This window comes from Solea solea, chromosome 11 (genome assembly GCF_958295425.1).
Source record: "Solea solea chromosome 11, fSolSol10.1, whole genome shotgun sequence".
Lineage (NCBI taxonomy): Eukaryota > Metazoa > Chordata > Actinopteri > Pleuronectiformes > Soleidae > Solea > Solea solea.
In genome coordinates this window covers 12626093-12638782 of record NC_081144.1, presented here as the reverse complement: position 1 = coordinate 12638782, position 12690 = coordinate 12626093, and the positions used below count along the sequence as shown (strand labels likewise).

Below are 12690 nucleotides of genomic sequence, written 5' to 3'. Positions count from 1 at the left end.
GGTATAGCTGCTTCTGCCAATGTGAAAAGGACAGGAGAAATGATCCCCCCCCTCTCTCTCTCGCTCTCTCCCTCTTTCTGACTCTCTCTTTCACACACACACCATTTGTAGTGAAGACCCTCACAGATATAATGCATTCCCTAGCCCCTTACCCTAAGTGCCTATAACTTGACCTAACCCTAACCTAATTCTAACCTTAAAACCAGGTCTTAACCCTGAAAAGGCCATTGTAAGGGGTGACACAATGTGAGGACCAGTGAAAATGTCCTCACTCTGTATGATTCAGTTAGTTTTTTGGTCCTCAAAATGACACCCATACAAGTATACACACACACATAGGTATAATATATTCCCTAGCCCCTTAACAATGACAGCTAAATGCCTAATCCTAACCCTTAAACCAGATCTTAATCCTCAAAAAGCCCCTTAAAATTGTGTGTACCAGCTAAAATGTCCTCACAAAGATAGGTTTGCTTGACAATTGGTCCACACGTCGTACTAAAGACATGAAAACACACACACACACACAGCCCTGGGTTCGAAAAGGTTAAGCTAAAACATTCTACAAATAAAACAATATCACACATCAACTGCTCTCATCGTGTTGATTCATTCATTTATAAAAATACTCAGCTTTGAATAATCATTTTTGTGCAATGATGCCAACTCCACACTGACACACACACACACACATTGATTACCAGATTTACATCTACCATCGCCTCTGAACAAACCCAGCATTATAGTGTGGACAAAAGTAAAGTTGACCTTTCAGACAATGTTTCCCTCACTTCACTGGAATTTAAATGACATTCTTTGTGTTTGTGCAGCAATGTAAGAGTGCACCAAGTTTTTGTCCTCCTGATGTCACATGCACATGTCGACTTTGTGTTAAAGTCAGTTTTAAGGTGAGCACAGGGGGAAAAAAGAAGATAAAAGTGAACACAGTGTAGTGCCAATCTTATAGCTGATCATTCTGCATAATGAACGGGTGAACTGAAATACACACAAAAAATACAGACACACACATACACACACAAATCTAAGATATATTTCATAGGACTTGGCATTGTGCTTCACATCTGAATAACCCTTGAAATAGATTATACACCTTTCACCTCAGGAAACAAACATGTTAACACTCTACCATAAACAACAACTCACAGAGGCCTAAACAACTCCAAGTGTCATGTGAGCCAGCTGAGCTGCTGATGACCAATGGCGCCTCCTGCTGGAGCAAATGGAAATTGCAATATTTACATCCATATACTACATGAGTGAAATTGTTTTGTTTTGCAAATTAGATAGAAAAAACAACACCATTATATAGAGTTTACATTTAAGTCTATATTATACACTCTTTCTCTGAGCAAGCACCAACTTCTTGACGTGTCCCTGTCCCTGTCCCTGTATGTTGGGCCTGTCCAGCATCAGTACAGCGTACAGTCCTGTTTCTCAGAGTGTCAGCAGAGCTTTGCTGATGGAAGAAGGTTTTAAAAGGTTACTTATCGTCCTACATCTGTGTTTGTGCCTCTGCGGCTGTTGAATTTACCTGCACATGATCGATGAAGATGTTTTTTTTTATTCATGTGACGATGAGTAGTATGATGGAAACAGAAGTGTATTAGTTCTGCAAACATTACAACAGAAACAAAGACGAGAATTATTATGAATAATACTTGGTTATACACTACAGTGTCAGCTCACTGTGTTTGATGTCCCCGCTGGGATCTGTGTGGGTGTGGAGTTGATTTAAAGGGTGAAAAGTCAACAATTTTTTTTTTTTTTCTGTGTCAACAAAAGTGTTGTCTTACTGGTTCAGTCATGTGATCGAGTGCTTGCAACCTCTCGATGTATAGTCATTAAACCTGACACTGTTTTGTTTATGGCTTAAAAAAAATGCCCCACATGTTATGAACATTATACAGGGTCTCCACTAGGTGGTAGTATGACGCCTGAGTGAGGTTTTGACAGCAGTTGGAGTGCCAATATGTCGTGTGGGACAAAATAAAACAAAATAAACTTTTGTATGTGAGTTGTTGTAAAAGTGGGTAACACTGTGGGCACATTTTAGCCTGAAAGGGAGGAGGGTGTCAGTGTGACAGCGAGAAAACACACACACACACACACACTCAAGCAGAGACGCTCTCAGGCCACTAGGAGGAGCTCCTGCGTTCAAAATGGGAATGTAGTTCGAGTGTGTGCGCGCGCGTGAGAGTGACAGAGTGAGTGAGAGAGAGAGAGAGAGAGCGAGAGAGAGCGAGAGAGACGATGGGAATGTAGAGTATCTCCGGCTGGGGAAAGCTAAGGCTGTCCGGTCAATTTCGCAGTGTTTTTCCTCCCCTCCCTCTGAAACAAATCCGCTTCCAGGCACTCGGACCCGCATGTGAAGCTTGTGAAGGCGGCTGCGTGAAGACTGGGGACAGGGGGTGAGTCGAGCTGGAGCTGAACCGGGGCTCCACTGCAGTGTTACAATGTTACCCCTGTAACGAGGATATTCTGTCCAATGGTGAGTACACACACACTGCCCTTTCGCGCGGCTCTGTTGCTCTCAACTGCTCTGCACAATGTTAATTCGATGCAGGTCGAGTCCGCTGTGAAACGCAGTAAGAGGATACAGCACAGCAGTCGGAAAAAATGCCAGCAGCTGACTTGTAGGCTACAGTGTTGCTCTGTGATGATTTCAGCTCTGCACTGAAGAGTCTGTGACTGTTCTGCAGGACTGAGCTCTGCTGCTCCCTGTGCAGGCACATTCATTTACACTTTATCATTTCTGTGTTTCAACGTGACATTTAAGCTGAAGCAACAACGATGAGGCCGGTGAGCGAAACAGTTTCCCCTGCATTTTCACCATCTACTGTCTCCTCGTCCAGTGACCTGTTTGGGGTCTAAACATAATGACGTACACCTTCAGATAGAGGCAGATATGCCCAGTGTGTGTCTGTGTGTGTGTGTGTGTGTGGACTGGATCAGTCCTGTTAACAGGACCCCTGCACGCACATCCCTAAGATATCAGGAGGCTCTACTGTAGTTGCCTGATTATGTTGCCTATCTTTTCCTCCTGGTCAGTTGGTGAATGCTGTGTGTGTGTGTGTGCTGCACACTTTCTTCTGACTTCTCCATGTGTATGTTCTGTGGTTCAAGAGGCTGCATTTCTGTTATGTAATGGTTACGGCCTCTGCCCTCAACAAAAGTGCATGAGCTTACACGTGTTTCTGTAATGGCTAAATATCATCACCATCCTCCTCTTCTTCTGTCAATAGTATAGGACAAAACACTAAAAATATATGAGGCACATGTCCATTACAACAGCCACCCATAAGGCACATTTTTTTAAAAGTTGCATATACTTAAAATGTTAATTTCATATAATACGACTAATGTGTGACAAATTGAAATGCCTGCTGCCGGTCAGCTGACAGTATAGTTATTAAAAATAGAATAGAACACAATAGAATAGTATAGTGTTACAACAATACAACAAAATTCAATAATGGTTATTGCACTTAATAAGAATTGTTTTGAATGTGTACCAATTCTATGGATTTTTCAGTGTCAGCTCTTGATGGCCCTGCAGGGAAAGAATCCCTTCATTAGTTTTTGCGGCTTTTGATGATACAGACAAAAATGTTAATCGGTCTGCACGGAAACATAAGTGAAAGCATCGCCATCTCCCCGAGTTCTGACTTCAGTCGACCCATATGTGCTCCACATTCTGTACTGTCTGGCAGATGCAGGCGTGCACAGATTGTATTACATAAGAGTCTGACCTCTCATAAATATATCGAAGGTGAGTCCAAGACTAAGGTTAATCCTGCAGGACGAGCACAAGGTGAACATGGTCGCATGCTGACATTTGCTTACAGAGCCATTTGTCCAGTATGAAGCAGTATGCTGAGTGTTGTGCTGCGTTATTATTAGAGGGGGCTGAAGGGAACCAGCGTAGTAAGAGTGTTGTCTTTTTTAATACAACAATTGATTTTAAACACAATATGTCAAACCTGTTGTGTGTTTGAAGCCGTGGTTGTTGAGCAACTCCCATTACTGCTGCTGATTATAAACATGACCATGTGTGTGGTGCATGCACACTCTCCACAGTGTTTGTCTCAGTTCAGTCAGCCTGGCAGAGATTTGCTTATTAAGTTTAGAGGTTAGCAGTGTCCTTGACATGTGCTGCCAGAAGCCAGCTACACTGAGTCATCAAAGCTAATGGGGAAGCATGGACAATTTAATCTGGACTGGAGAGTTCTTGATCTCTGATGGTGCCCACTCACAAGGCCTTTGTTGTCAAATAGAGCACACCCACCACTGCCCACTCAAGATGTTAGGTGCAGATTGCAGTGATAGAGCAAGCACCAGCAAGAATTATTCATCTCCCCTAAAATGATAAATGAAATGTTCAAAAATCCACCAATCAGTAGAGACTTTGTTGAAACTGGACTTAGTTCAAACAAATCTGATGAGAGTGGCAGCTTCTCCATAACACGAGGGAGTAATTGAAGGAGAGTTTGATGTCGAAATCCAATGTTTTCCAAGCTAAACAGCAAATAATGTCCATGGAAATACTGACACAGGCTGGTGGGGGTGGTAAATGGGGAGAACAGGACATAAAAATCATTTATTTGATATATTTTTTGCTAATCCCCGCCGCCCGGTTCAAGGGCTGGGGTACCCGTGAGCAAGGTATCCAATCCCCGTCGCTCATTGTTAATTGGACCCTAAAAATTGACCCCAGCCACAGGGCGGGTCACATCCAGTGTACTCCTTGTGCTGGTCCCAAGCTCGGATAAATGGGAGGATTGCATCCGGCATAAAAATCTCTGCCAAATCTCTGCCAAATGAAATATGCAGATCATTCGCTGTGGTGACCCTGAGAGAGGGAGACGCCGAAAGACAAAAAAAAGAAGTTGTTTTAACATTTTTTTCCAGGAAAAGCATGCGTTTCCGATCAGAGTCACAATCTCTCTGTTCAGCTCATGTAAGTGAGGACGGTGTGACAATGAAACAACATGCACCCTGAAACTGAAGAAACTGAATGTAATTCAGCTATTGTCCATTTGATTATTTACTCCTGTGATTTTCCTGTTGTGGCCCGTCAACATTGCCATTGTCTCAGACATTGATTATCTAACTTTCTGCCAAAGACACAAACAAGCAAACACATCAATAAACACAGGTCGGCAAAACAAATGTACGATTTGATTGATGTTGATGTATTTATTCATGGAGATCTTTGTCCTCAGCTTGCCTTTCCCCAGGCAAAGTTTGTTTAACAACAACATGTGTATTGTGTTTTCCCAGGAATACAGGTGGGCTTTAGAGGAACTAGGTGGTGTGTAGTGCTTACACACTGACTGTGGCCCAAACGCAGACACACCTCGGATGCCTCCGGCCAGTTTGAGCTCATGGTGTGTGCTCGTCTGGAAAAACTAGTGGCCTGGCCAAACAGCGCGGTGTTGCTACCCACAATAAAGCCCACACAGGTGAGAGGATCCTCCAAAAGCCCCTCTGGCTTGCAGGATATATTGTATACATTAAAGATAGAACATGTAACATTTCTGCATTAAACCATCTAAAAACTTCAAGAGTAATGTTTTTGAGTAGTGAAGTGTGTATTGTCTCTGTTAAAATCTCCCGTGCAAACTCTGTATCCGAGTATGTAAATATTCATTACTATGAGTCAGCCACTGAGTTGTCTTTTGTTTTGAATTTGATTGTGTGTATTTGTCACTATTGGATCATGACTTTTCGCTGCCGTCTGCACATTTTACCATCAAAGCTCTCCGTGTAAATCACAAAAACACGGGGTGGGGGGTGGGGACAACAATTCCCATGATTCCACTCTGGTGAAAGACCCCTAAAGGCAGGATTGACATAATGTGCATTAAATGCACTAACATTGCTGTATGTTTTTTTTTTTGTGATTATGTTTTGTCAGGATGTCGTGGGCCAGAGGCCTCTTTGTGGGCAGAGTCGATGATCGAAAGACGGCATGGGGAGACCGCAATGGCAAGAAAAGAAAGGACAGCTCATCGCTGTGCAGTCCACGTTACATGAGCTGCCTGAGGGACCCTGAGGACCTGGAGCACCCAAATGTGGCACCTCAGCATTACCACTGTGCTGCGGGCGCCAGTGGGGGCAACTTTGGCCTGCGCTGCGGCTGGCAGGAGGACCACTACGGAAAAAGGATGGGCGCCGGTGGAGATCTGGGTCTCAAAGCTGTGGACCTCGGCTTTGAAGACGGGGAACTGAAGGGAAGGAAAGAGGAGGAATTGGGGGAATTAGCAGAGGGCGGCTGCAACACAATGAGTGCTGCAGACTGCTGGATGCGGATTATGTGGGTTTTCCAGTCCAAGAAATTTCAGTCAAGCAAGCTGGAGCGCCTGTACCAGCGCTACTTCTTCAGGCTCAACCAGAGTTCTCTGACCATGCTGATGGGGGTGCTGGTTGTGGTATGTGGGGTCATGGTCACCTTCCACTCCATCCACACAACCCCTGATGTGGCCTACGTGTCAGTGCTCTGTGTAGCCATGGCTCTCTTTCTGGCCATGATGGTGGTGTGCAACCGTAACGGCTTCCATCAGGACTACATGTGGATTGTGAGCTACCTGGTGATCGGGGTGCTGATAATAGTGCAAGTGTTTGGGGTGCTGATGGTGTTCCCCCGCAGTGCCTCAGAGGGCATCTGGTGGACGGTCTTCTTCATCTACATCATCTACACGCTGCTGCCAGTGAGGATGAGAGCGGCTGTGCTCAGCGGAGCTGTGCTGTCCATCATACACACTGTCACCGCCTGGCAGCTCAACCAAGAGGACAAGTTCATTTTCAAACAGGTAAGTGAAAGCTTGAATCCTTCACCTGGTGTAGTGGTTAGCACTCTTGCATTTGGAGCATTTTTGCATGGAGTTTGCATGTTCTCCTTGTGCGTGTGTGGGCTTCCTTCCGCAGTCCAAAAACATGCAATATGGGGATTAGGTAAATTGGACTCTCTAAATTAACCATAGGTGTGATAGTGATGAGAATGGGTGGTTGTTTGTCTATGTACGTGTCCAGGGTTAACCCCGCCTATCACCCTATGTCAGCTGAGATTGGCACAGCTCCCACCGTGACCCTCATGTGGAGTATTAAGTGGTAGAAGATGGATGCATGGATGGATTTGACTCAGTGATATGAGCATGAAGATGGTAAACAAAGATTCGGTCCAATTATCACTTTTAATTTTTTTTGTGCCATATAATTGGAAGACTGAGTCTTTGGGTTTGTACAAAAGCATTGGTGAATGTGTCACCTTTGACTGTGGGAAATTATAAAGTCCATTTAAAAAAAAATAAAAATCTTTTTGCAACACCTGATAAATCTGCTTTATCGCACTGATGCAGAATATCCAATATTTCCTCAAAGCATTCGTGTTCACTGATTTGCAACATTGCCCACAACAACTTGACACAGTAATGGAATCGTTACCTCAGTAGAAATTGTTTAAAATTCTGTGGTAACAGAGAATGGAAATTGTAGCCACCTTTTATTACATTTATAACTTTTTAAAGGAAAGGTCCAGATTTTGTTTGATTCTGCCTTAGCAGTTAGGCCTGAAACTGAATGATGTGTTGGTGATACATTCCAATGTTTCTCTAATTCCCTAAAAGTGATGTAGATGGGCATGTGTCGATGGTAAAGCAACCAACACAATGTGAATATGTTATTTATATATATGTATATATATGTATATATATATATCAGATTAGTTTTGGCAAAACAAACCTTGAAACCAGAATTTCATTCTCCTATTTTCTGTCCTTCTTGGAGATGACACAACCAACTGTTAAACTGAAAGTGGACATACAGTATTCATGAGAAAGCAATTCACATGTCCCGGACTCGTGTTAGTCAGGGCCCACGATTATCACCATACAATTGAGCACAATGTTGTCACTGTATTCACTGGTGGAAACGCCCTACTTTCTGTCCCCATCAATATAGGACAAACATTGTACAGACTCCTCAACCACTTTTCCATGTCAAAGGTGTCGTGCTAAAAGTAGATGGTGCCATTAGATCTCGGCAGCTTTTCAAATGAGATTTTTAATGAGCCTATGTTTTGTGCTGTAGGGCAGCTATGGGCATCTCTGTTGGGGTTTGTGGAAGGTCATCTGGGTTGAATGAGCCCATTTAGCTACAATGTGATGGAATATCATGATAATGTAGCATAGTGCCATTCATGCCACAGTACTAGAAAACAAGGAGGCAATTGTATTAAAATGAAGCAGGGTGGGGTGGGACACTCGGATTATGCAATGAATTTGATGGAAAACAGAATGATTACTTCTTCATATTGGAAGCTGTGGGAAAAAAAAATTATAAACAGAATTACACATAATAGCGACAGCCACCGACGTGCTGGAAACAATGATTCATTAACGTTTTTTTTTTTCCTGTTTATTCTTTCTGTATGTGTGTGAATTACACTCCAATTCTCCAGTATGTACACATTGTACATACTGTACAATGTGTTGATTTTTAAGAAGCAACATCCTCAACGTGCTGTCTCGACCTACCAGCCGTACAAAACTCTAGCCTGGTACATTTACTCTGATATACCACAGAGGATCAGAGAAATCTGAAGAGCTGGTATCTGGGGACATTTTGACATGTCACAGACAGAAAAGCACAATGGTAGCTGAATTCAATTTAGCTTCTTAAATTTCAGGGTCCTGGCATTGTGTGTGTGTGTGTGTGTGCTCGTTCACTGTCACACTGATGTTACGTACTGGGACACTTGAATAGAACAAATCTCACAATATGAATTAATTGTACGTGTTTTAATGAAGAATTTCAGTGTCCTATTGTTGAGACGTTTTGTTTTTTTTGGTCAAACAGTGAATACAGAAAGAGACTAAACTCCAAAGGCACACACATGGCTTGGCCTCAGATCCCTGTAGAAACATGTTATTGGCTTTTCTCTAACAAACATTGCTGTTAAGCAACCAGATGAATGTGGAGCCACTCTGATTAAGGCAATATTGACATAACTCTACTGGTCCAGTGAGCTTGTGTGGTAAGTGCCCATGCCCCAGAGCAGACAGGGTGACTTCAGGCACCCTGGACTGTTGCCTCTATGTACTCCAACCCCGGTTGGTTGCGCTAGTCTTGTGATGATGGCCTGCTGCCATGTCTGAGGGCCGATAGACCTGCAATCAACTCTGTTCCAGTTGTCTGAACAATCAATAGTGGTGACATCTTTCATAGGTTTTCATTCGATTCAGGCTAGAGAGTTGGTCTGTTACTTGGATATTTAGTCGAGATGAAGGGCATGACGTCAGTTTGTTGTTTAACGCTGTTATCAACTAAATCACAATCAGTGTGACAAACTTTTTTTTTTACTCACTCGACGTAAAAGTGTTTGTTTTGATATGGAATGATGTATACTTCACAATAGAAACATACAGCTATTAGTATGTTTTCATCATAACATGATATTATGTGGTTAGGGTCAGGGTTGGGGCCAGTTTGACACTTCTGCTTTAAGGTTACAGTTAGACATGACCTGGTTATAGTTTAGGTAGGAGAAATGGATCAATGTGAATTACAGATCTATTTTTAATTATGTTAGTGGGGACTCTGTGTTTTGCAGCTCTGTATATAGACTTGCAAACATTTTGTTTTTGCATTTCCCACTGACGGTTTGATTTAGAGGTTCATAAATAGTGGCCATATTTTATGAAGTGAATCTATATATGTTTTTACTCCTAAAGTAACGTCATGTACTTGTGGTTTACAGTATCTTAACTGTCAGTGAGTTTGTCAAGCAGCTGGCTTCTAAATCATATTCCTACAAAATGCATTTATATGAGAAGAAGAAATATTCTGTGAAAGAAAGTCACCTGTCCACAGTCATGGCTGGCCAGAACCTGAAGAGCCTATTTTAAAGATGACATTTCCCTAATCAATGCAATAACTTTATTTTCTCCACCTATGCAAAGTAGATAATAACAATAATAATAATAATAATAATATCTACTTTGTATAATAATCTGTAGATAAAACCTATTTTATCTATTTCTCAGTCCTATTTCTCAGTCTGGCTTCAAGCATGAATACAGAAGGACTCCATTCAGTCTGTCACACCCACTGTGATAGTCGGCTCTCTTTCTGTGTCACATGGCAAAAAGCTCCCCTCTTTATGGGAAAGATGGTTTCTTCTCGTCATCTTCCAGCTTTTGTGTCCCAGTCCTGTTTTCCCTTGAATCTTCCCCCTGTAGAGGTGTTTATGCAGGATCAGAGCAGAGAAGATGAGTAACTGATGATGGCAGGGACAAAAATGGGTCTTTGTGAGAGGAGCTGGTGTGTGTGTGTGTGTGTGTTGGTTACGGTGGTGGTCTAGGGACAATCACGGATGGAGAGTGTGAAATAATGCTGGGCTGATGTACCTCACTGTAAAAGAGCTGCCAGTCTTCTCTCTCTTTTCTCATTCAACTTTCCTCCCTGAGTCATTCCACTCTCTTGTAATCCCTCACAGATCGAGTGGCCTTTTATTTCACAATGCGTTGAGGTCGAACTCACACTACTCATGGGGATTGTTTCCTCAGATCTCAATTTTTCAGTGCTCTGCTCTGAAGGGCCTTCTCAGACAGCTGCAAAGAGATGAAGGTATCACTGTTCTCAGGAAGTTACACCGCTGCTGTTCACTTCAAGTGCCTCCTTTATGCTCTGACAGAGACAGAGTTCAGTGGGATCTCATTCATCTGCTCTCTAGATTAACAGAGGATGAGGATGTTAAAGAGGTGGAGTGAAACAGTAGAGGTGGCTGTAAATTGTCAATCTGAGTTTGAACCCTAGTTCGATCCGTGCTTTTCTGAATGGATTTGACATGTCCCCCTGCTCCTGCATTAGTTTTCTCCTGGTTATTCAGTCCCCATCTACAGTCCATGCCTTAACCAGTGACTCTAGATCTGTGGTTCCCAAAGACTGGGTTGGGACCCACAAATCGCTCGGGGGAAATTAGTTTGGGTCCCCAAACAAATATGACAAATTTTCCAACCTTTATAGTTAAGATGTATGCGTACAACTTTTAAATAACATGAAATAATCTCTTGGAAACAATTCATTTTACTAAATCACAATTATATTAGCTGTTGCAGTCATATTATGCACAAGAGTTGGCCATCTTTAAAAGTGAGTTTGTGAAACACTGTGTTGCTCTTCAGTGTGAATGTGTGTGCATGTTGTCAGGGTTCATCAGCAGTAATTTATAGGATTTTAACATTTTAGGTAGTTTGTGCTTGCAGTCATAGTTTTCATGTCAACAAGCTATCTGACACCAACAGTTAATGCCTTTTTGTCTTTATGGGAGGATATATGTTTCACTCGCCCCAAAATATCTACGCAACTGTTTAAACAAATTCAGGTTACAACGCCAGAGATTGTAAGTCCCTGCTGCTTTAACACAGGCACAGAAAGTTCCCTCCATGTTTTCTTTGTTGTCAATTTTCTTACACTTCATCCATTTCACTGCATTTGGTTTAAAAGTTTGCTGCAGGCTAATGTTGTATGCCATTGTACATCCAAGTCGCGACAGTTGGCAAAAGACCAACAGTCTCTTGAACGGAAGAATCCAACAAAATCTATCCGATGACATTAGTGTCATCTTCACCACAAAGAGCCAGCAGCCTATGTTCGATGAGCTCCTCACACAATGTTGTTAGCCTTTAGTGAAACCATGCAATACTCCCTAAAGGACACTTATCATCATACATTTATTACCCTTTGTATTCTCATCAGTTTGGCCGAGTACATAATAAAGCATGGTATTCGAGATTCACCCAAATCAATTGCATTGGACTACTTTGATAAAGTCACCTTTGAGTCTGTAAATCATACGCGCTCATGCATATGGTCCAAAACCCTGATGTCGCTTGTTTTTTGTGTCCTTTGTGGTCAGATTAAGCATTTAATTTAATTTAACTACATGGTTGACATTTGGCCCTGTGTATTTCTATAACCCAAGGATGAGCAGCTGTGCATCCATACATGTATGCTTATATGAATAAAAGGGATTATGTTACTTACTGTGCCATTGTTTAGTGCTAAGAATCTATGTCTAGCCGGCATGTAAGGTGTCATACACGGATTAACAAGGAACCAAACTGAAGTTTTGTGTGCGTGCAGCAGGGTATATTTGGATAACCCCGTCCCAACTGGAGTCCCTACTGGAGAGGAGATATTGACAGACTGGTTGAGATGAGAGTGAAGTCTCTAAGGTAGATCTCGTCTGTGCTTTTGTTATTATGTGTTGATCCAGAGGAAGAGGAAAAACCTGTTCCTTTGGCAGATTGTTATGGGGTCAACGAACTGGGGACAAGTGGAAACAAACTGATCCCTTCGCTTAACACTTGTGGAAAAAGGTACCAATCAATGAAATGTCATGACCAGCATGACCAAAGCATGCATAATGCTCTTAGAACATTGGTGTTGCACATGAAAAACACGGGAGCAGGGCCACACAGGCTACAATGACCTTTTATGTAGTTATTTGTGACGCTTTTTGGAAAGTATGACAACAGCTGTGTCTAATACTCACACGCATTATAGAGTGGTTTTGCCATTAAAGTGATTCTGGGAAGGGATTCTGAAGAATTAAAAAGACACAGGTTTCATTCTTCTGAAAGTACACAGTGAGGAATAAAAACAGAT

General features: G+C 42.3%; 1 protein-coding gene across 1 annotated transcript in view; it reads left to right on the top strand.

Moving 5' to 3' along the window:
- Positions 1-2251: 2251 nt before the first annotated feature.
- LOC131468568 (adenylate cyclase type 6-like) overlaps positions 2252-12690 on the top strand; it is a 33171-nt gene continuing 22732 nt past the window's right edge. Inside the window, exons 1-3 of the mRNA XM_058642966.1 lie at positions 2252-2509; positions 5302-5483; positions 5939-6833. Coding sequence (XP_058498949.1) covers positions 5940-6833 — 894 coding nt within the window. The 5' untranslated portion in view covers positions 2252-2509; positions 5302-5483; position 5939. The remainder of the gene's footprint in view (positions 2510-5301; positions 5484-5938; positions 6834-12690) is intronic.